A 24,004-nucleotide genomic window follows, 5' to 3' on the forward strand; every position below is an offset into this window, starting at 1 on the left:
ACTTGACTTTGCCTAGAGACTGCAGGTTCAGGGATAGAAAAGTTATAAATCTGTTATAATTTTCCAGGCATATAGTTTAATTATTGGAGGTCTGCCTTGAATTTGTTATCTCCCAATGCTACAGCAAAGAAAATGGGGGGGGGGGGGGGGGGGTGAACCCCTTTTCCTCTGACCCCAAACTTCTTCCCCCTAAAGCCTTCTCCTCCTGACCTTACTATCAGGCCCTGATCTCCTTGAGCATGTGGAAGTGAGGGACAAATTTCATAACACTGGTTGTGTTCCCACAAGCAGGGACGTGCGGTTGCCACAGGGAAAAAACAGCTGCACAGATTCTTGCTACTGTTTTTTTGCCCCAGTGCACATCCCTGCACATGGGGTTAGCATGCAGAAAAATACTCTGGGTGGGGTAGGGAAGGCTGGGGCCAGCACCAGGGCAGCCCCAGCAGCCTTATCAGGGATTCTGGGGGCCCCCTGGGGCCCTGGCGGCAGTGATCTGGGAACACGGAGCCTGGCAAGCAAATAGAGTGCGACTCTGGCCAGGCAGCTCTGGTTTTGAGCAGCACATGCTGCTGCCTTGTACGCTGGCCCAGTTTTTTTCTGCATGCTTTTTTTTTTAAAATACTAGGTTTTCCTGGTATCTAAATTTGACACACGTAATTATTGCACATGAATAAATTCTGAAGCATGTTCCTCTACAGTCTTTTCATTGACAGCACACAGAACCCAGTCAGAACAGCCCAGGCTGCCAGGGGACAGCGTCAGCCTGCCAGCCCAGGGGTGCTCCAACTGGGCTCCATGTGTTGCGGAGGGGCTGGCTGAGACTCAAGAGCGCTTCAGTGCAGGGTTAGCTGGCAAGCAGCTCTCATGCTGAAGCAGCCTGGAGCTCCAGCCAGCCACGCTGCAGCACATGGAGCAGGGGGAAGCAGCCAGCCTAGGGCTGTTCCCTCTGGCCCAATGTACATCTGGGGGCTAGTTGAGGCACAAGGGTGCTTCAGTGTGGGGCTAGCAGGCAGGCAGCCCCCCTGTTGAAACACCCTCATGCTGCCGAGAGGCTGGCTGGGGCAGCACCTACATGTACACATGAAAAAACTTTGAAGCAAGGTACTTGTATTTCATAAGACTACCCTGCTGCAGGGTTTATTAGTTTCATGTACCGTAATAGGGACATATATATAGATGCTAAGATGTTTATTGAGCACTTAATTTGTCAACTGTGTAGTAAATATCTCATGTAGACGTGCCCACTGACTTTGAAATAAACATGCCTGTAGTAATTTTCATATAGGAAAATTATTGTGAGTACTTACAGATTTTATTCATCCAGAATTGATACATTTTACCATTTTTGAAAGTGCTGCACATTTTAGGACAGGTACTCCAGAAACACATTTCCAAGCAGCACTTTTGTACCTATTTATTAGTGGTATTATGAGGCTTCAGATAGGACTTGGTGATGATTTTAGCCCGGATGGTTTTATATACCTGGAAAAGGAGATCCCTTTTTTCCTGGCTTTGAATGACTTGGTGTAGTTGAGCGTGGAGACCTGTCCATTGCCCTATGGGGGCACCTCTACAAGAGTCTATTATATTCTCCCAGTGGAGAATATAACTACACTATTTCTGGGGATGGGGGATTGCTCTCAGGTTCTTCTCCAACTTGCTTCTATGGCCTTTTGACTAGGAGCAAGCAAGACTAGGGGGCATCTCTATTCTAAGCCCTCTGGGCTTGGGGCTTGCACACTGGATGCCTGCCGTAGATTTGGGAGTATCTAAAGTCCCAGGCTGAAGAGTCTGGGAGGTAGGATACTTGCCAGTGGTAGTGCCATGCAGACTTGAACAATTGAGCTCTGCTCAGTGAATAGATCGTGGAACTGATTTGGCTAATTTGGTCTGAGACACAAAGTTAATATATATATAGTACAAACTATGAATATTATTCCAAAACTAAGTGGCTTATGAATTATCACAGAGTTCATTGGGCTAGGCCTCAATAATGTTGATAGTGTTTCAAGCCATGGTAATCCCACAGCTCAGCACTGCTCAGCATGTGTGTATACTCCAGATCTGCCCCCACGAAGGATCCATGTCCTAAAGTAGCCCCCCACTCATGACTGGAACTGGGTGTTCTTGTTATGAACCCTGGAGAAAAAAAAATTAATATGCAGAAGAGGTGCAGGGCAACCTGGTCCAGCTCCAACTCATGGAGGACAGGGCCACACTAGTTATATGCAACAGGATGAGAAGGCCACAGGGTGAACTGTTTGGGGCCCTGTTTGGTGATGTTTGCCAGACATTCAAGGCTGGTAGAAAAATAGGAATAATTGGAAATGGTGGTGGTGGTGGGGATACGTAGCTCAGGCATGGGAGTAAAGAGTAAATCAAAATGTATTAAATGCAGTGGCTCACCATGACTTGAAAAAGACTCAGCACTGAGGGGGACTGAGCATCTTCTGCTTTTGGCAGCAGTTTAATTGTTGACAGTGTATTTAATGAAGTTTTCATTCAAGACAAGCAGCTTTTTCCTCCCATACTGACTGGGGGGAAAACCTATTTTATATTTGAGTAAATATGGTATTTTTTTTGCCTTAAAGATAAGGCTTAGGAAGCAGATGCCAGCTAGGGATTCCACTGGAGAGGGTAGAGGGAAACTGGTAACACAAAGCTAGTGCGGAGTTCCCAGGATGAGTCTGCCCACAGATTATCATAATCTCTTGCTTTCCTCCAGAACATGTAAGTAGTTTTGTATCCTCATTAGTTTAGTGAAGGAGGGAGCAAGGCAAGTTCAACAATTTTCTGTTGGAACAACTGTAACAGGTACATGCAATTAAGGTGATGCATCTGCTAAAGAGTACTGCTTCAAAACATGCTTATTGTAAAAACCTTAACCTTCTTGATATTGCAATTTTCTCTCACCAACTTGGATTTCTCTCTTCTTACACAGCTGGGTACAAGAAGCAAGCACACAGCCTAGCTGCAGAATGGCATAAACCAAATGTTTCATAACACACTGGATAAATGAATGCTTCTGGCACCTGGCCAAGGCACTACACGGAAATCACACCAAATTAGACTGATGATTAGCATTCTGATTAAGATTTATTACCTTTTATTCACCTTGATTGCTTATTGTTTCCAAATCATTTCCTTCAGGATATAATAATTAGCATACCTTTGTGGTTGCACTCTTAAGTAACCAGGGAAATTATATGAAGAAATCACTAATAATGACAAAGACTCACTTCAAGAGGTACTTAACAGTCCATGAATAGTGTTGAGAATGAGCTGTCAAAGATGGGTTGCATGGAGTACAGGTCACTTGGTACAGCATGAATTGAAGCTATTAGGGAAGAATTTATTCATAAAGTGAAAAATAATATCTACTCACCTCCTCACAGTACTTCAGATCAACTGATCTGCCATCACTGCGAACACAATCTAGCATTCTTGTTTTGATACCGTTGCCACAGACAGCCTTCTCACTGAGCTGACAAGTACTCCAGTCTGGAAATATAGGACTCCATCAAGATAGCATGTCAACGATGTAGCTTTTCAATAATAGTTAAATGATTTTAGATGAGGAAACATTTTGATAATAATTTGATTACACTTAGAGGACGAAAGGCTGAAAGAAATAGGGTTATATAACCTGGAGACGGGAAGACGAAATGGGGATTTGATAACAGTATTCAAATACCTGAAGGATGATTACAGAGAGGATGTAGATGGGCTTTCCTCTGTGGCTATAGGGGAAAGAACCAGGAGCAACAAGCTCCTACGAGCTCAAGCTTTAGCAGGGGAAATTTAGGCTGAAGATTACAAGGATCTTTCTGCTATGAGAGTAGCCACGCATTGGAACAGGCTACCTACAGAAGTTGTGTAATCTCCACGCTTGGAAACTTTCAAAAGCAGGTTATAAACTTGGCTGGGATTGTTTAGTCAGGGATGATCCTGCCTTGAGCAGGGAGCTGGACTAGAAGACCTTAGGTGATCCCTCCAACCCTACTTTCCTATGATCTGAATTTAATTTTTAATTCAAATGACCTAAAATACTGCTAATAACATTTTTGTTATAGAAACAAAGGATCACAGAGCCCACTAACAAGACTGGAAAAAAGTGACATTTATTCTATGGAGTCAGAGTCTTTCTGAAAAGTCAGTTATTGTATTCATCAAGGAAAAGAGGAGGGGGGGGACACAGAAAGAGAGAGGGAGAATGGCTAGAGAAACAGGTTTTCTAAGAGGAGGGAAGTGATATTTCCACATTATACATTCACCCAAGAACATTTTCTCTGAATAAGACATTTTGAATTGGGTCTCACTGCATAATACATGACCTGCAACAGAACAATGGGCTCAAAAACCTGTATTTTGAATACAGGGGAATCCACAAAGGCAAATTAATTTTTCCACACACAAAAAACCTTCATGGGTAACAGGGTGTTATTGTATAAGTAAAAGACATAGATAACAAAAGATACCTCCCCTTCACTCTTGAAAATGGTGGTAAAACAGGGATTATTGTTAATGATCGGGTATGGGTAGAAAGGGGTATGTGTGGCATCTGTATCTGCAGCTCTTGGGAGAAAGGGCTGTAGCAAAGCCATCCCAGATTTTATTTAGTTCCTGATAAGAGCAACTTTAGAAAGACTCTGAGGGACTCTGTTTAGCTTATATTTGTCAAAATATTTGCCCTGGTTAAAAGTCAGATTCTAATTAAATGAACCTGCCTAATGCATTATTTTTTTTACATATTTTGCAATGCTAAACTGCAAATAGGTAGAGATTTTACATTTTTTTTACAATCTGTTATTAGATCATAACAAGCATAATACCTGTCACATTATAATCATAGTGGTAGCAGTTCTTGTTCAGGCTGCAGAGTTCTGTCTCAGTAGCAGCAGGACAACCCTTTCCATCATCAGGTAGTCTTAAGGGTTCTGCTGACCTTTCACGCACACTACTTCTATTGCAGGGCTTGAAAAAGAAAACAGAAAAAAAAACCCTCAACTTATTTTAATCCTTTCAATGTCCCTTTATGTAAAACCATCTGTAATCTTTTGAAAAAATGCAAACATTAAACAATAACATTTTCCCTTGCTTAATAATCAGAATAGAGTTCATTTTAGGAAAATACATAGCTTGTTATTTCAAACTGGTTTTATTACCTATTTATGAATAATAATGTTGTTAATAGCTTAGTATTTCCCTGTATAGTTCACATTTCACTGACAGTGCTTTTAAAATTACAGACATTGTGAGCTGTCTCTCCAGAATCTGTAGTGCACTGACTCTGAGTCCCCAAATTGGGAAGCTCACTTTCATTCTATGTTGCCTGGTATTCTCACTTGAATTGTAGATAGACAGGATACATGGGGATGATGAGCTGAGCTAACTTTTTCAACTCAGTTTTTTGCCTATAGCATTTTGCTCCTTACCAGTTATCAGTATTGGCAGTATATGCTTATGGCCACATCCAAGTCCAAATTCACCTCTTAAGAGGATCTGACAGAGTTTGAAAATATTAATTGCATTCCTAACCCTACCTGTGCAAGAGACACCATACCATTTGGACATCTAGATCAAAAAATATTTTTTTAATGACAATTTGCACCTCTCTTACTGACAGAAAAATGTTTTTACTGATGTGATTTTACTGTCATTTAAAGAAAATCTTGGGTTGGCAGCTCCCTGTGACTGCAGAAGTGGTTTTACACATTGCTGCCCACAACAAAAGGCTCCCCTACACTACTGACAGTGCCTTGCAGATCCTGCCCCCTCCCATTTCTCCTGCCAGCCTGACCCCTGTCAGTTCTGCTCCCCCTGTCCCGGAAAAACTCCCACCCACTGCCTCTTCCCCTCCCAGACTACAGCTTCATCTTGGCCGTACTCCCCTCCCCCACCCATAACTTGGATGCAAGGCAGGAAATGGGCACAGCAATCTAGCAGCAGCACATTGCTGGGGGTGCAGGTGTCTAGCAGGCTCCAGTGAGTGCAAACTTGGTACATGCAGAGTGCTGTACTCCTGCTTGAACAGAAGGTCACATTGCTGTGCTCTGTCTTTCTTTCAGTGCTGGTCCAGGTTTTTCTTGTCATGGAGCTTAAAGCTGCAGTGGCTGTGTGTTTTTATGGAAGGGAAAATGTTTTTATGGACATGACTTTTTAGCGAGGTTTTTTACAGAGTGTCAATACATGTATGGAGAGTTGGCAACCCTGATCTCAATTCCACTGTGGGCTTCTGAACATGCTCAGAATGGCTCCACTGCGTAGTCTTATTTCACTCTCATTCTCTGCTATAGAAAATATCTAAATTCCACTTAGGTTCCAAAATTTTTGTTGGAAACAAAATCTAAGTAGCTATTGGCTGATGGAGAGGAAAGAGGTCCTTTGTCCTCAGCTTGTGCTTCCAGTATGTTTTCTGTATTTTGCATAACATGGATAAAATGTAGTAACAGCGCTGGGAGCAGGGGCTAGGAACAAGAACTCCCACAGCAGTGCCCACCTCCCTGGGCAAAAGAATTACTCTACAAGCTCTTTTTGTGGACCCATGCCTCTTCCCCTCTTTTTGTCCAATAAGCCAGCTTCAATAGGAACAGTTCAATGTGCCCTTGGCCCTGCCTACCCCGTGGCTAGATGGTTTGGACACTTTGGGGGATGGGAGATGTGGGTCCAAACAGGCTCTGACTCAGAAGGACCTAGAATCTGGATGTCATGCTCCTTAGGCAAGTGCACTGATCACTAGGCTTTGGCATGGGTGAGCTCCTTTTCCCTGCTCCATGTAGATGTTTTATGCTAAAATCATTTCAGTGTTTTCCTCAGAGTGAGCTGGACCTGGGATCCCTATTGGATATAGCCATATAATTATAATAGAGATACCTGTACTTTTCCAAGTGGATTAGGACAGATGAAGTCTGCCTACTGTCTGAATAGGAGCTATGGTATCTATTCAGGGCAGAATAGTATTGGTCACTGGGGACTCACTAGACAATCAGCCTTTTCTCTCACATTGAGAGAAAAGGAGCTAAATCTTATATCTCTGGGTAGATATAGATTACACTCTAAGACGGGATGCATAATTTTGTCACTCTCTATGGGAAGGATTTAGAGGTGGATTAGGATTTGAATCCTGCTTTGTTATTATGGGAAGTCCAAAATCAAGATTGAGCAGATCTAAGAAATGTGCTGTCTCTAGATATTATGAAAAATGACTCACCCAGAAATATCCTCTCCTGTCACTAGGACACTGTCATCATTAATAAGTCATTTCTTGAACAACTGCTTTAGATGGAGAAATGCAAGCATCTTACCTTTTGGAAGGAACTGTTGACAATTTCCCATTGACAATCCTGCTGATAATGGAAACTTACAAAATTGTGTATGTGTATTTACTGCTATGTACAACATCTTCACACTGTAACTTCAGGCTTTTCCTTATTCAGGCATTTTTTCTTTTTTTTTTTAAGTCTTAAAACTGTAACCGTCAGATTGTTAACATATTTCTTACCAAGGAACACCTAGACCACTGGCCCCATTCAGACATAACACAGTCTTCAGGACATGGCAACGTGCACTTTCTAGCACCAAGAGGCATCTCTTCAAGGTCACACAGGTAATCCTCCACAGTGTCAGAAGGGCCATCCACTGTATTTAGCATGCACCTGGAACAAAGGATTCTATTTGTCGTGGACTTCCTAAAACCGCATTGATTAAACTACACTAATGAGAAACATTTAAATAGTTTATCCACAGGGAATGAACAGTCAACAGATTCTTCAGTGTTCTTGATGTAACCTAATTAAATAAATAACCTACAGAATATGCAGGAGAGTCTGATAAAGCAGAAATATTGCCAGCTCTTATGTAGCACATCAAGTCCAGCAGTCCAGGATATTGTTTGAAACTTAGAGGTCTTATTGGTCCTAACCCTGTGCTGTCATAGACTTACTTAATGAAACTGAGGAAGTTCATTGCCTTAGTATAACCAGTGTATTGGGTAACCCATCTTGCTTACCTCATAGTGGTCCTGTGTGGATTATTTTATTAATGTTTTTAAGTAGTTTTGAGACGACTAAGCAATTGTTGTTTGTTTTTATTTGTATTCCTTATTTTTCACTCACATAGCTTTTTTCATATCCTAACCTATTCCTTTTATTGTTCACATCGTCTTTAAGTATATCACAGATCACTTTGAGGTTAAAAAGGGAGTTAAGCAAGGCTGCCTCATGGCTCTAACACTCTCCTCAATATTCCTTACGGTGATGTGACATCTGACCACCAACAAGCTTCCAGGTGGAGTGGAGCTAAACTACCAAATGGATGGTAAAATGCTTAATCTCAGCTGACTCTGAGCCAAAACCAAGACAACCCCAACCACAATTATTGAGCTTCCAGTATGCTGATGATGCTGTAGTGTGTGCTCATCAATGTCTTTACTGAGGCACACAAGAAGAGGAGACTTCTGCTTAACATTCAGAAAACTGAAGTCTTCTGAGTTGCAACAAAGTCTGTCAACCCCAAATTGGTCTCCTCAGCCATCTTCAGATCCACAGATAAAGCAGTCATAGAAGCCAAACATCCTCCAACGTGAGGGATTGCCAATGATTGTTCGTATCACCTTTAAATATTAGTGAGGAACCAATCCAGGCAAGAGTGCAATTGTGTCAGATGCTATATTTCCACAAAGGAAAACAAAGAAGTTCCACTCAAAACAGTTTTGCCTTTCTTATCCCTTCCGCTGAAAAAGGATATAGGTAATGATGCTCAAATGAAAGGTGTTTGCATTTACTTCTGAACACTGAAAGGGAGAAGCCCATACTAGCCATTCAACCCATCACTCTGACTGCAATACTTTTGAAACTCTGCCATTCTATTACATGGCCATTTCCCAAACACCTATTGTCAGACTGAAGGCATTTTAAACAGATTCCCTTAAATGAACATACGCATACTATATCTGCAGAAATCTACTGTATGGAATTAGATCTCTAATGATAGTATATGGATGATGAAAAGAAAGGAGACTTTTCTCTGATAGTCCCAAAGGGCAGGAAATCTATTTCTTTAGCATCAATAATATATTTTCTTCTCTAACTTTGGTGGTAATGTCAAAACCTATTTGTGTGTAAGCAGTAGGTCAAACAGTCCTCATTCCTTTTGGGTGCGTGTGTGTGTAGAACAACCCCCTGGCAGAGCATGCTAGATCAATATAGTTGTTACAGGAGAGTAATTATGCAAAATTTTATATTTGTGACAAACCTGACAGCTCTTGGCCAGAAAAGTCTGGGTACGTGGAGAAGCTTTGAGAAGCTGGAAAAGGAATAGCTGATTATCTTCGGGCATGCTCCGGGCTGTACCGTCTGGTTTGGGGACAGAGAGACTGCTTAACTCCTTTGGAGGGGAAGAGAGCTTCTGGCTGGCTGGCCTTTGCTCCAATAAAGGCCTTGACTAAAAGAAACTGTTTGCTTTGCTCCTTAGGAACTGTGGGTTGTACTGGATCTGCCCAACAAGAAGCAATGTCCCGGTCTCAGGAGAGGAACTGAATGCTCACTCCTTGAGTTGGGGCTACAAAGAACCAGGGAAAGTGAGAGACTGAAAGGTTGGGGGTCTCAGAGTGGGAAGGAGGCCTGGGCTCCTCCCTTGGTCTAGAAGGGACCTTCTAGGCTGCCTAGGCTGGTTTCAGGGACTCTCTCAGACCCCGGACAAGGCCTCAGCAGTCCTGAGCAAAGACCCCCTGGAGGGCACTCTGTAAAACCATAATATATATACATATATATTCAACACTGCACTCTTTGCTGTATTTTTTACTATGAGAAATAGGTTAAATAGGTTAAACAGGTTTTTTAAATAGGCTTATAATAGCATTGTAGTGTGATTGGTAATGGAGTATGTCTGGAAATTTATGGACAATCATATTTCATTAAACTTACTCTTTGACAATTTCATGTAAAAGGGAAAAAAATATAAAAATAAGATTCCTAACAATGTATCCAATTTTTAAAAAACTAAACTGAAATAAAAGGGGCAGCTTTTCTTACCCAGGCTGAGAACAATATGGAATTACTATGCTGTACCAGAATTTCAGATTAACTCTCCTGACGGTTCATTTTTTCAATTTGTCTCAAAGACAAGCATTGAGCAATTATAGAAAGTTTTACGTATTTTCATGTTTGCTTTTAGATTAACAGAATTCACACTAAACACTTAAAACAAAAACAGAAATATAGCCATATAGATCTGTGGACACACTAGAAGTATCAGATTAATTAATCACACAAAAATCACGGTTGAGGCAATCAGCTTTTCAAATAGATTTTTGCCCCCTCTCTAGTAATCTCCCCAGCACACATCTCAAACTCAGTATCTTTCATTTTGCTTTTTAAGATGCTGTGTCACTGCTGGTTTTAATGGCAAGTGATTACCTGGGTTCACAGAATACCAATTTAGTGCATACTAGACAATATGAAGGGAGCAGGCAGGATGGGTACACAACAGCCTCTGTCTGGAGTCCTTCCTACAAGTCTAATGTCAGTTCTTCCACAAGGGAAAAAAAGTTTAGAAACTTAGCAACTATATGAAGGGGCACAGTCTCTCTTTATTGACTTTAATGGCACAGAGCCAATTAATGCAACCAAGGAATTCCCTTCCCCTGACCTCTGTCCCCTAATCCCCCCCTTATTCCTCTACTAAACCACTCCAAGACATTGCAAATTTAAATTAGGGTTAAGGCCTTGTACCACATATATCATTCCAACAAGAACACTGGCTCTAGTTATTTTTATACTGCCATCACAGGCTTTATTGCTGAAATATACAGTTAATAAAGAAGATTAGTGTATTTAATGATATTCCAGAGTTCAGTATTTAATGACAACATATAAGAATCTGCAAAATGCAATGACCTTTTTTTGGCCTGAGGTGTAAATCTGAGGCCCAGGCTGTAGACAAGTTGATTCAGTATTGTTCAATAGCTATTAGCTACAATGACCTGGTCAAATTCCAGTTTGGGATATTCCATGTACCTTAGTTCTGCATTTTCTATTTGGTATCGTTGTTGTATTATAGTAGCTATAATTGCTTTAATTGCTATTTTTTAATAATGAATTATTTAGCCATTAAGATAAAGTGAATCTTGTTATGATTTATTTTCCATAATAGTTTTCTGGAATTAATCATCTATTTTAAATTTCCTATTGCTTAGCATAAATATATTTGACCCATTGATTTTAAAATCTCATGATTTTAAAACTTAAATTTGGTATAAGAAAAATGCTTATGTAAGGTCTATGGTAATACTGGCATGTTTGAAAAGAGGTAATGAAAGAGTGAATGATGCATGTATGTGACAATGTGAAAGAAGACAGTCCTCTTGCAGCAGGTGAAAATAGCCTTCTGTGGTTTAACAGTTAAAGGTTGCAGTGACATCGAGTCAGCTGTTAAGGATTACTATGTACTAAATCATGCCTTCACCCTGATGGCTGAAGACTACAAGCAACAAGCCTTCTGAAGATTGCAGACGGCAAAGCCAGAAGATCATGTCTACCATCCCAGCCTGCCAACAGGACAAGGAGGATGACCTTCGCATCTGACTCAGCAGAATCCATAGGCTTGTATGGATCACAGCTATCGCTATAAAGAATGAACACAAAGAAAAGGCTTTGGGTCTGTCTACCTGCAAGAACGAGTTTTGGGAGTGTCCTTCAAGACCTGACTCCATTCCTCGTGATCAGTCCAGTTGGCCACCAGACTGACCTGAGCATCTTTAGAACTTGGTAACACCTTAACTTTTGCAGGACTGTCTAACTGTGTGTGTGCGTGCGCACGCGCCACTGTATTTCTTTTGTATGAATGAATGAAAGAATGGATGAGTATGTATGGGAATGAGTGAAGCAGATAACCTTACTGGTTTTTATTCTTTTCTGTTGTATGTTTTATGTTCTAATAAATGCAGCATTGTACCTTATCCCTTGATTAGATTCCTGCTTGTTTTTAATTCACACTGTACACCTTATGTGGACAACATTCTCTCCTGCACTTTCTGTCCTGAAAATAATATAGACTACTAATAAAATGAGTACTACAGTATTATTTGGATAGATATATAGATATCTATTGGCCATGTCTAGATATCTAGATACAGATATCTCTCTCTATATATATTAAAGAACAAGGGGCTGGATTCTCAGCTGAATATTGGTCCAATATCCTGTAGGTATATTTGTATTTGTACTTAATTTGTATTAGATTTGCATTTAAGTGTCTTTGTCTCTCATGGCATTTTACTTCTTTAATAAAATCATGGGGTATTTACAGACGTTCTCTGGGAGATGCAGGGGGAGGGGTGCTTTAATTAGATAGGCTCCAAGAGCTGCTTTAATTAAGGCGCACAGAGTGTCACGTGTATCAGTGTCCCCATGCTGGGGCACTTTAACTAAAGCGCATCATTTGCCTCTACCACCATTTTTCAGTGTGCAGATGCTGATAAATGTGACACAAGTCTGCTGGAGTGCAGTAATTATCATGCTTCAGCACTCGATTAATCGAGTCTGTTCCAATGCATTGTAATTACAGTGCATAGGATCAGCCTCTCTGCATGTGGATAGGAGCCCATGATTTCTAGTTGTGTGGGTTCTTTAATATAGAGAATAATTTTGTATTACCTGACTTTTCTGGTTTGAACACCTTCTCCACAGTTCTCCTTCAAGTCCACATTTGTCACTTTGCAGACACTCCAGGGTTCAGTAACCCATATGTACTGGCTACAGTCACTGTGGCATGGGACAACCTCATATACCTGAAATCCACACATAGTGTGAGCAAAATGTGGTTTTCATTCCTTGTAAAGATCACACGCAGTTAATCCACACACAAAATCTATATATGAAAAGAGTTGAAATGCTTAAGGTTACAGCACACAAAATATCTAACACAAGCGTTCAACAGCAAGGGAAAATTAAGTCCTTCTATGCTCATGGACTTTACCTTACCTTACCTTACCATTGTCATTGCTAACTTACATTAAAGCTTACACATAACTTTACCTTCACCTGCAGGGAAACCTGCTTTCTATTATCTCCTTTGACATGATGTTGCTCAGTCTTTCATTCTACACTCCACATACCTCCCTACTCAGTGCTATTATTTGTTGGTGTTTAGACAAGGTTGACTACAACAGTATCACCTCCTAAAATCACACCAATTTAAATAAAAGCCAGAGCTGGCCCCTTAAACTTATTTTTTAATTATAACTCTTTAAAGTTCTACTGAAATACATTGTGCGTTATTATATTTTCCTAAGAATAAATTGTTTTCTTGATATATAAAATGTAAACAAATGCAACAGAAAAGGGAAAATAATGCACCTGGGACAGTTTGATCAAGAAGGATGCCTTAAGGCTATATATCAATTTTAGGAATTCTTACCTGAGCCTGGAATCAGTGTTTTCCATGAATCCCATGGGACAGCCCAAGGTGTCAAGAGTTATTAAGAAACAGAGAACCAATAGTTAGTGAAAAACACAAATATCTGAACAGCAAACATTTTCATGCTTCATCTATTAAAAACAATAGTATATGGCCTCTACCAAACAGAAGACCTAAATACTTACATCATGGAAGATGCAACATTTTATCCTTCATCTCTATTAATAGAATTTGCAAGATGCCAGAATTTAAAAGAAAGAAAAAATTCTTACACATCACTTTGACGGAGAACTAGTAGTGCATGCTTGTTTCTTTCTTCCTCAGTCCCTAGCACAAAAGTAAACTATTATGGACATAAATTCTTTACAACGTGGGAAATTCAGTTCCTCTAGGATTAGAAAGTATTTTGAATGTTTTTGGACAAGAGAGTACATTATATTTAAAGTGCAGTCATTCTGTTGGTGTAGTGTGGGATACGTACAAGTCGGGGGAAACAGACAAAAGTCCCCAGGGCTGTTAAAATCCTTTACAGCCTGTCCTAATTTTGTGTATATAGGAGACTTCTTAGCTGGTGTCAGAACAAGTATGTTTAAAATATTTAAAACCTCATCTCCCATCCAAAAATGGCCCAATTTCTCCAATCATAGAAAAACTGGATACCTTGTCAGACAGCCAAGACATGGCCAATGCCCTAGCTATACTTGTTTAGTGGAGATCTCCTGACATTATTGACACTTGTGTGATTGTCACTGATTGCGAGCAATTAAAGTTACATGCAGTCATGGACTCCAGGCCTATGTACTAGGTGGAAAGGCAAGGAATGCCTGCAGCCAAAGACGGAGACACTATTTTCCTTTAGAAACTGGGGATAAGTCTTTTCAGTAGCAACTCACTAACATATTTAATTAAATGCAATATTGAACCCTAGTATTAACACCTGAAATCTTTACCAGCGCAGAGAAGATATTTTTATTTTCTTATTATAGATGTTTAGAGGAAGGAGAGCAAATGTTCAAAGTTAATTTCAACAATTAAAGATATATCTTGAATAGCTAAAGATATTAAAGATATTTACCCATCTAAATGTTATACTTTTCTTCATGAAAATGTCCTGGGTATGTATAATTGAATAATAATAAGAAATACACATTTGAAAATTATTTAAAAGAGAAAATAGAACTTATGAGTAAAAATAACTCTAGAGTAATGGTCAAATTGTAGTCAGTTTTGGCGTAGATATGTGTGAGAGGAGAGCAAATTTTGATGCAACCCATGTGGCCTAGGTACTTGAGAGTAGCTGTTGGGGTTAGCCCACGACTTGAATATCTAGGCCTGCTACATTTGTTCTAGGTGTATTGCCTGACACATGAAAAACAAATTATTTCCAATTCATCCTTAGCAGTATTACAGATTTTTGAGGCAACTACACTCAACCTATTTCTAGTATACCTTTGGGTACCAAAGTCCCAGCCTAACCACTTCATTTTATATTATTATATTATAAATTGCCATGCTTATTCTGAAGTTTGATATTAAAGTACACACATATTCTCCACTAGTCTATTTTTTCTAAGCTGTGTATCAGGTGTAGATTAATTAAAAAACATCTTTCTAGGGTGTTTGGTCATTCCCCCATGGCAGGTTTGTGGGCACACCTTTACAGCCTCCTACCTATGCAGTGTTAGTGTTCCATTTTTATTGATTTTATATATACATATATATAATTCTTTTTTTTTTTTTACTGTCAATTTTGAATACATCTCCGCAGCAAATTGGATCTCAGTTCAAGTATCAGTAGAGGGCAGTAGTGCTACATAAGAGGAACAAAATTGAGTTTCAGGATACAAATATAACAGCTTCACCTTGATATGCTGAAGAATAAGAGACTGCCATAAAACACTGTGCTACATGAATATTAAAAAAGAAGAAAGAAATTTTTGCATAAACTATAATTTGATCCTACTGAAATGCATTTTCTTTAATTTAAAACAGTTTCAATGTGTTACCCAAATCCAACAGCCTTCATTCTAACTTTGCATGTTGTATTAAGGTGGATTATAAACTTAGTTTATTAGCTGTAGTTTAACACTGATTTTGAACTAAACTAGAACTAATTACATCCTCTTAAGTAGAAAATTAAATCAACAAACCATTTCATTCTGGGCTGGCAATATGTCAATGGGATGATATTAAGCATGTGCCTTTTATTTAATTGTGAACAAACAGATTTTTTTCACCTGTGAATATTTATTGCAATGAATATAAGGCTGTTCAAGATGCTATTCTGAATGTAAAATTAAATCCAATTGTAAGGTGAATATAAATCAAACCTAGAGAAAGACAAGTGCGTTGAAAAGGCAGTTTTTGTTCTAAATCTGTCTTAATGAACTATGCAAGTAGCAGGCTTGACATGTCTGCCATCCCTGTACTTATATTTATAAACCTTTTTTTGAGAGTTGTGTCCCATCTGTGTAACTATACTCTTTATCTCTAGACACCCTATAACCTAAAATGCCATGAGAGCTTATCCCACATTACTTTGACTGCTTAGGCAGAAGGCAAGCAGGGTGGACCTTAGAGACTAACTGCTTCAAAGACACATAAGGTTCTGTATGACACAGTGTACTTCTGAACCAGTTAGTCCAGGGCATCTATACACATGCAGGGCAGGCATATACAAAGGCACTTTAAGTTTAGTGCTTTCTATAAAGTACTTTAGGTTAAGTGCTTTAAAAATGAATATGCGTGCCATGGCTTCATTCGAGTTTCATGCCTTGCTGTAGTTCTGTGGAGGAGGTGGCAGGGGGTGCCAGATGCTACATAATCTAATTTCACTGTTGTGAGTGAGTGAGCCAGCAAGCAAAGTGTGCTATCACCTTTGTTATAAGAAAAAGTAAAGGAACAGAATAAAAATCAGCTTGGTCAATCTTTTTTAAAAATAATTTTTACAACACCCTCCATGGAGGAAGGCAAGGAAAGAGGGCGTGAGTGAGCAATGGAGGCAAGGGGTACCGATGGAATGCTCCCCACTGTGCCATTCCAGAGAGCTCCTCAGGAGCTGTGCTGGGAGAGGGAGAACACAGGAAGGGGTCCTGATTTGGGGGCAAGAGCCCTCCCCACCCCTATGGTCCAGGAACCCCTAAGGACTTCTGTCCCCATGGATATAAGAGGGCTTCTCTGGTCTCCAATCTGTTTCCCAGAGCCAGAGCAATGATGGGTGAGTTCACACAGCGAGGACCATCTGGCACACCCCTTAATGCATGAGTGGGCAAGCCCCTTTCCCACCCCATACCCCACCCCTGATGATCACCCAAAAAGGGGCCAGCCACTTGAGACCCCCTGCAGCCAGCCCACTACATTACCGGCAGGCTCACCCACAGACTCCCCTGCACTCAGGAGGGGCGGGGGGCAGGAAAGAATGCACCCATGCCCCACTATCACTGCATGGCCACTGCACACTCCCCAAAATGGGGAATCCCCCAAGACCCCTGAGGCCCCCCAAACCCCTGTCAATCAGACAACACTCGGTTCCTATGCACAATGGGGCCCACTGGGCAATACCCACCCCCCACCAGAGACCGCCCCCCCATCTTGTGCACACTTTGGAGAAGTGGCTTAAACACCTGTGTTCCCCTTCACAGTGAGAGGGGAAACCCCCCATGAGACCTCCCCAAAGTCCCCCCCCCAGACTCCCAAGCAGCATGTGGATTGTAGGATGGGAAACTGCCCCCCAAAGAAATGCGCTCTATGTCACCGCCACTGCTGCTCCCAGCACCAGAGCTTGGGCTGCAACTCAGGCTGGGGCTTCTGCCTTGGCTTCACTCCAGTGTCAGCTCCACCTGCAGCACTAGGGGAGGGGGGTGAATTCTAGCTGCACTTAGGGTTTTAGCTGGGACTTAAAGGGGTCTCATGGGGAGGTTGTTTCCCCCCCAGTGGAGGGTTTCCCTTGCAGGCTCCACAGAGCAGAGCTTGCAGCCCTGACTGTAATGCACTTGGGGTGGAGAGATTGGTTCTCAGGTTCCCCCTTTTGCACTCTCTTTTCCACACCTAATGGTATGTTTTGAATAAATAAATAAATAAAATCTAACTAGATAATGATGATTATTTTTATTTTTGTTTTCTATTTTTTCAGTTACACAGAGCAGAATGATTTGAAACAAGCTGATACTGGTGGCTGCTGGCTGTAGAGCAGAGATGGGCAATTATTTTGGGGAGAGGGCTGCTTACTGAATTTCGGCAAGCCATCGAGGGCCACATGACAGGCAGCCCAGGGCAGATAAATGTTAATTGTCTAAATTTTTTAGGGGCGCCACAGGTCAGATGGAATGGCCTGGTGGGCCACATCTGGCTCCCGGGCCATATTTTGCCCACCCCTGCTGTAGAGCGAGCTAGCTACACCTGGTGATAACAATTACCACTTAAAAAGTCCTGGTTAAATACACATGCAATTAAGTAGAATTAGGTGTTCTGACATGCACTACCACATTTCACCTTACATTTAAAACGCATCCAACCAGCTTTAATTAAGGTAACTTCTGTCACTTTAAAAGCACTCCAAAGTCCGGCACATTTATTAATTGATGACTTTAATGTGTTTTAAATGGCAAAAATCATCTTGTGTATAAATGTTCTGGTTCCATCCTAACCTGCCTTCTGTCTGACTTCAGACTAACATGGCTAACATTGTTTCCCTGATGCTTAAGGAAGGACTCTACATCCATTTAGTCATCAGTACAAGCTTCAATCTCAACAGATATCATTTAAAATAAATTCTTCCAAAAGGCTAAAAACTATTTTGACCAATGGATACTAGAAAGGACTAAGGAGAACATAACTATTTTGAGGGCTTCTAGGTATTTTTGTTTTCTTATCTTTAATATCTGTAGTTCACTGAACAAGAAATCTGGTAGTATGGGGGCCTATACAGTTTGCCATTGCAATGCAACATACTGTATACAGTTCTTTTAAATGCCCCAGAATAAAAGCCTTCATTTTGCAACTGAGGACTTTTTGTTCTCTATGACTTTCAGTGCATATTACTTAGTTGCTCAGAAAGGAAGGATCCTTGATTGATCTGATTAATGCGCTACACCTGTGGAATAGAGAAAAGATAAATAAGTGAATAATGTAGAAGTGAGCAAAAATTACCTGATTGACATGATCCAGCTTGGGACAAGGCCGACCGCCATTGTACGGTTTCTCACGGAGCCACTTAGACCTAACTTTTACCCCGCTCCCACAGGATTTACTACATCGAGACCAGTTGGACCATTCACTGAGCTTGCAATCTGAGGGACATGGAATTATGCAGGCTTCCTCAATGTAACCTGAATGAAAGGAAACGAAAGTGAAATCTCTTCAGCACGTCATTCTGCCACTTCTCCCCTGAAGCCTCAGTCTAATTCATTTAAAGTGTCCAAAGTTTGACTTGACAGTGATGTGTGAATGTAGAGATTTCTTCATCATTAGGGCTAAATTAAATTCTGTGGGAAACTGACATATACAGCTAGAGTCTATGTTGGAATAACAGCTGAAAATCCTCAATATTATCTGATTAGGATTCATACTCACCGGATTTCAACATTCTACATTTCTGACAGCTAGAGTGTAATTGACACTAACCTGTCTCTTGTTCCATCATTCTTATACTGCACAGATGATAGCTATGTTAAAAATCCCAGACTCCAGTTTAGTTATAACTCCTTACAGGTGTATATTAAGTAAATCCACTGCCATTGTATCTATGTTGACAGTGTAATTGGACCAAAAGATGTGTGTATTATCAATGGTGAAATGAATGAACATTACACTTTTTTTGACCCATTCCTGACTAGAAAAAGAGACCGGCCTACCACAATAAAGACTTACAGATTAACAACAATCTGCCCCTAGTTGTGCATAGAGCAACTGAAGGGGAAAGCAAATGTTTTTATTTGGATAACACATGCATCCTGAGAAACGGGGAGAGGAGAGGCTGAATGTATAGGGAGAACCATGGGGAAACTGCTTCTGTTCATGGAATGAGTGAGAACCTATTTTTTACATAAGAAGAATATGTCACAGTTTTTCAGTTTGTGTAGTGTAGATCCACATTTACAGCAGAAACCATAAAAAGTCAGTTACCACCATACATTTACTGCAGCTGTCTTCCTGAATGTATACAGGCTGTCTCTAAAAAGAAGATGAAAAACTGTTGCATCTTATGTTCCACAGTGTAATTGTTGGTAAATACTATTTTTAAGTACAAGCTATTGTATATGGAGTTGACATACTTAAAAAAAAATTAATTGTAATGCAGTTCTAAAGCATGCCACATGTACAGTGTAAAATTCTCATAACATCAGGAGGGCTGTCTGGTCAAGGTTTTAAGTTTGTTGTCTTTCAGGTGGATTAAACGTCCCTAATTCTTGTATCATGAGATAACATATTAGCCTTCTCTATACTATTCATTAGTTTGAATACTTGTGTTTTGATTCTCAATCTCTTCTCTACAGTAAGCAATCCCACTCTTTTCAACCCCTCTGCATATAGAAGTCTTTCCAAGCCTGTGCATCTGTTATCCACCTTCAACTGCCCCTTCCCATTTCCCTCTTCTACGGGTAATAGTAGGGCTTGAATTGTACCAGCTCATGCTAAGTGAGGACACTGGCAGACATTGCATTTGTTATGTGCTTCATGTGAGAATTGTATGAGAAACTGTAGCATGTCAGACATCAAACCAATTTATCCTTGGATAAAAATGGTGGATCAGCCACAAAGAAATTGCTCATCCAAAGTATCCCACCATAATGTTAACTTCTGGCCTGTTGGCAAGTCACAATTTGTATCATCATATGTGCATGTTACATGTGCTGTGTGTTATATCTGCCAGGGAGCAAAGTCTGCACTTTTATTGTTGAGACTTCCATCCTGTTCTGCAAAGGCTTGGTTTTCCTAAAAGATCATTCTAAGCATTATGGTTGTAAAGAAAACTTGAAAACATGATTTCAGTGTAATGTACAGAGCAATGTCCACCTGAATCCACAGAAACCAAGAAATACTAACTCTGAAAGATGTAGACTTTCATTTTCTCTACAGGGTGGTACCTGAGATGCCTAATGATAATTCACTGTTAAAACTATTACCTATTATCTAGGGCTATTGATCAAAGAAAGCCCCTATTCAAAAAGAGAGGGGATTTTTTTATGATGATGATATGCACAATATTTTAGTGCAATGAGTTGTGCTTGAGTCACTGCTGCTATGTTATCACCTTGATCCATGGAATCAAACCAGTCAAACAATTAGGAGCCTGGGGAACATTTGAGATCAGTGGAGAAATCATGCTTACCGTTCCCTTAGGAACTTAAGTCCCCAGAGCAGCAGGGCATTAATCTGTTTTGAAAATGCTGTTGAGCACACCTTGTTATAGGGGTACCTTCCTTACTGCAGAGATTGTAGGTAGATATTCTCTGAAGACCAAGCCAGGTATCACTGCTATAATCACTTAGAGATTAAATTTACATTTAAAAACTTAGATTCTGATGCCAGTACTTTACTGGGCTCTGGGCACATATCTGTTTTGCCTATGCCTCAATCCAGTCCAACCCACAAGTACACACACACCAATTAAGGGTAAACCAAACATGACAAGTTTGGGTGTGCTCATGATCATTCTCTGAACAGCTGCACAATCTCCTCTGCATGACATTCATTTTAGCTTCCCAAGCCAGTGGAGCTTGTCTTGTGGACAAGAAAAACAAGTCACTACTTTTGTCATCTTCAATCTGGGTCCTGGATTACAGCACAGTATTTCACATAAGACTACCCCTTGATAGATATATTGGTGATACCATGTTTTAATATTTGTTTTATTATTCCATTCCTTATGCAGTCTAATATTTTCTATTACTTTTTTATTCACCATTGCATCTTGATGGCATCTTCACGAACTGTGATGTTTGCAACTATATTTGAAATGTTAAGTTCTATATGAACTTCAAGGTATCAATTTTCTGTCTTTTCTGATAAAATTGTTTCTGAAGTCAGTTAATGCCAAACACTTATGTACAATGTAAAGATGCAGGGCCACTAAATAGATTTTATTGCCAAATATATAAATACTTTTCAACAATTTATGCACAATAGAACACAATGCACAATAGAAATAAAAAAGGGTTTTTGTAAAGTTAGAGCATGAGCATTTTACTACACATTCAGAAAAGCTCTGAATTCTAGCTCTGTTTTCTATAGCTTGCTGCTGTCTGAAAATGTTAAATGATTAAATACATGTGCAGAGCCTCTCCCAAATTGGGCAGATCTACAATGATTATTCAGAGAATGCATCATCTTGTTAGATGTCAACAACTTTACTGAACTGAGTTATGAACTTGTTCGTCAAGTAACTATTGTCACTTGACTGATTTATCAAATAATACTTTATGAAAGGTATATTGTCTTAGATATAATATATGTTTGAAAAACATACAATATGCAATGGCATAAACTGCCCTGAAGCAGTATGGATGCGACTGATTATGGTTCACCTTACCTGACATCTCTCGGTTACTTTTAAAGATAAGACGTATTTGATTTCATAGCCCCATCCTAGGTTAAATTTTGTATGCAAGTAGTAAATTGTAAATTTTCACCAGATGTGTATTTCAAATGAGTTGAGATTAGTGTAAAACCATACACTATTTAAAAAAATAGAATTTGAAAATGGATTTTACAAGAAAGTTGAAAGAAACAAAAGTATAATATCTAGCATATAGCTTACCTTTAATTTACTTGTTATTCTAACTTCCTGTATGTGCTACCTAAAAAACTTCGAATTTACCTTTGTATATTTTTGTCCACACTGACCTACACATTTTTAACAGTAATGCACAACTTTAGTAATTTGTTAAATTTGTTTCTGTCCAATCAATGTTTTCAAGAATCAAATTAATCTTTTTTTAGGTAAATAATTCATTTTTTTAGTAATTACTTCCGATCAATCAACAGAAACTGGCTCAGAAAGACCACGTATTAAGGCTTTTATATGAAATGCTAAAGTATTTTAACTTTCCTGATTGTAACACAATGGGATCCTTACCATCTGCCTCAGTCATAAATAAAGGCACAGTCTGAAATAAGTAACACAAACATATTTAGACTCTGGAAGATGGAATGGTTCCTGCGACAAGGAAAAAATTGTAGGAATATATAGTTTCTTAAACCGACTACCAGATTAGTACATATTTATCTTTGTTTCCCTGGTCATTGACCCAAAATAGAACCATAAAGAATTTTTTACCTAAGTTAAATAATGTTTGCAGATGATTGTATGTTAAAAAACTCAATCAGCAATTTGCAATCTTGCATTTGGAGGGATATCAGATAAAAACTATTTGTTGCAAGTCATAAGTAACATGTTATAATTACATTCAGCTGCCTTTAAAATATAAAATGCTTCCACAAAATGACAAAAGAATCTGTGCTGCTGCAATCTTTAATCTCAAATACACTTCAGTAAATATCTCTATGTACTTGTATCAGTCGGTTCAAAAACTTTAAATCAAAATGTAATAAAGCCATAATTGTGTCTTTACTACAACATATTTAATCTCAATAAGATTCATAATACAGTATATTCTAGTTCATTTAATGGTCATTGGACATGTTTCAGGAAAGGATTTGGTAGGCCAACCAATATAAGCAACTATTCTGTAAACACAGGACTGAAGCATTACATTTCTTTACTCTTCAAAGGCTGATGGGGCAGCATCTGCTCTCTAGATAAGCTCTATTCTTAGCTCTTCCACACAGAAGACTTTATTTTTGGGGGAGGCAAGGGAGCGTATCCCTATTTATGTGGAAATAAACTAAATGGAAAGACAAGGGGAAGCAAGAGAGGGAGTGTATAGGGGAAAAGACAGAACTGGAAGGGCAGGTGAAGATGAGCTAGAAAATTGAAGATAAGGTCAAGATAAAGCAAGAAGGAGGGAGAGAACTAGAGCAAACAACCAAAAGTCAGAAAATATCTCAAAAAAATGGTAGCTCTTGAGGAAACATGGTTGAAGTGAAGAATGAAGAGGTATTTTTAGGGATCCAGAAGGGTAGTGGGGTGGGGTGGGTAATTACCCTCTTTCCCCAATGCAGTGGTCCTTACTTTCTACATATGGTTCCACCAAATGGTGTTTATAGATCATAAGTTTGTGAAGTGGACAACTAGTATGAACTAGAGTAAGACTACTACGTCAGGTCAACTATTATAACTGACCCATATTTGATCCTTAATGTCTTTCAGCCACTACCACTTGAGAAGAATTCAAAACTAGGGAAGATAACCACCTGGGGTGGTAGCATAAAGTCATTTAAGGGTATGAGGAGTCATTTGTCACAGCAGCTTACATCAATTTCATATTTTACCTCATGACATGGTCATCATCTAATTGGTCTAAGATCCTCTCTCTTTGAATGCTGCACATGTTAGTGCATAAAATCTGACTCTTTTTTGGTTGGTTTCATAGTTTATAGTTTCATAGTTTCTAGGGTCAGAAGGGACCTGAGCAAATCATCTAGTCCGACCCCCTGCCATGGCAGGAAAGAATACTGGGGTCAAATG

At 39.7% G+C, this 24,004-nt stretch overlaps 1 protein-coding gene across 3 annotated transcripts in view; it reads right to left on the bottom strand.

The window, feature by feature from the left end:
- The window catches only part of THSD7A (thrombospondin type 1 domain containing 7A), a 519,106-nt gene that overhangs the window by 35,370 nt on the left and 459,732 nt on the right, over window positions 1-24,004 (bottom strand). For all 3 annotated transcript variants that reach the window (XM_019533950.1, XM_019533945.1, XM_019533947.1), the window contains 6 exons: window positions 18,565-18,743; window positions 13,417-13,422; window positions 12,654-12,787; window positions 7,502-7,655; window positions 4,833-4,974; window positions 3,386-3,501 (listed from right to left, as the gene is read on the bottom strand). In XM_019533950.1, the coding sequence (XP_019389495.1) occupies window positions 3,386-3,501; window positions 4,833-4,974; window positions 7,502-7,655; window positions 12,654-12,787; window positions 13,417-13,422; window positions 18,565-18,743 (731 nt within the window). The remainder of the gene's footprint in view (window positions 1-3,385; window positions 3,502-4,832; window positions 4,975-7,501; window positions 7,656-12,653; window positions 12,788-13,416; window positions 13,423-18,564; window positions 18,744-24,004) is intronic.

Source organism: Crocodylus porosus, unplaced genomic scaffold, assembly GCF_001723895.1.
Source record: "Crocodylus porosus isolate Cpor-Errol unplaced genomic scaffold, CroPor_comp1, whole genome shotgun sequence".
Classification (NCBI taxonomy): Eukaryota; Metazoa; Chordata; order Crocodylia; family Crocodylidae; genus Crocodylus; species Crocodylus porosus.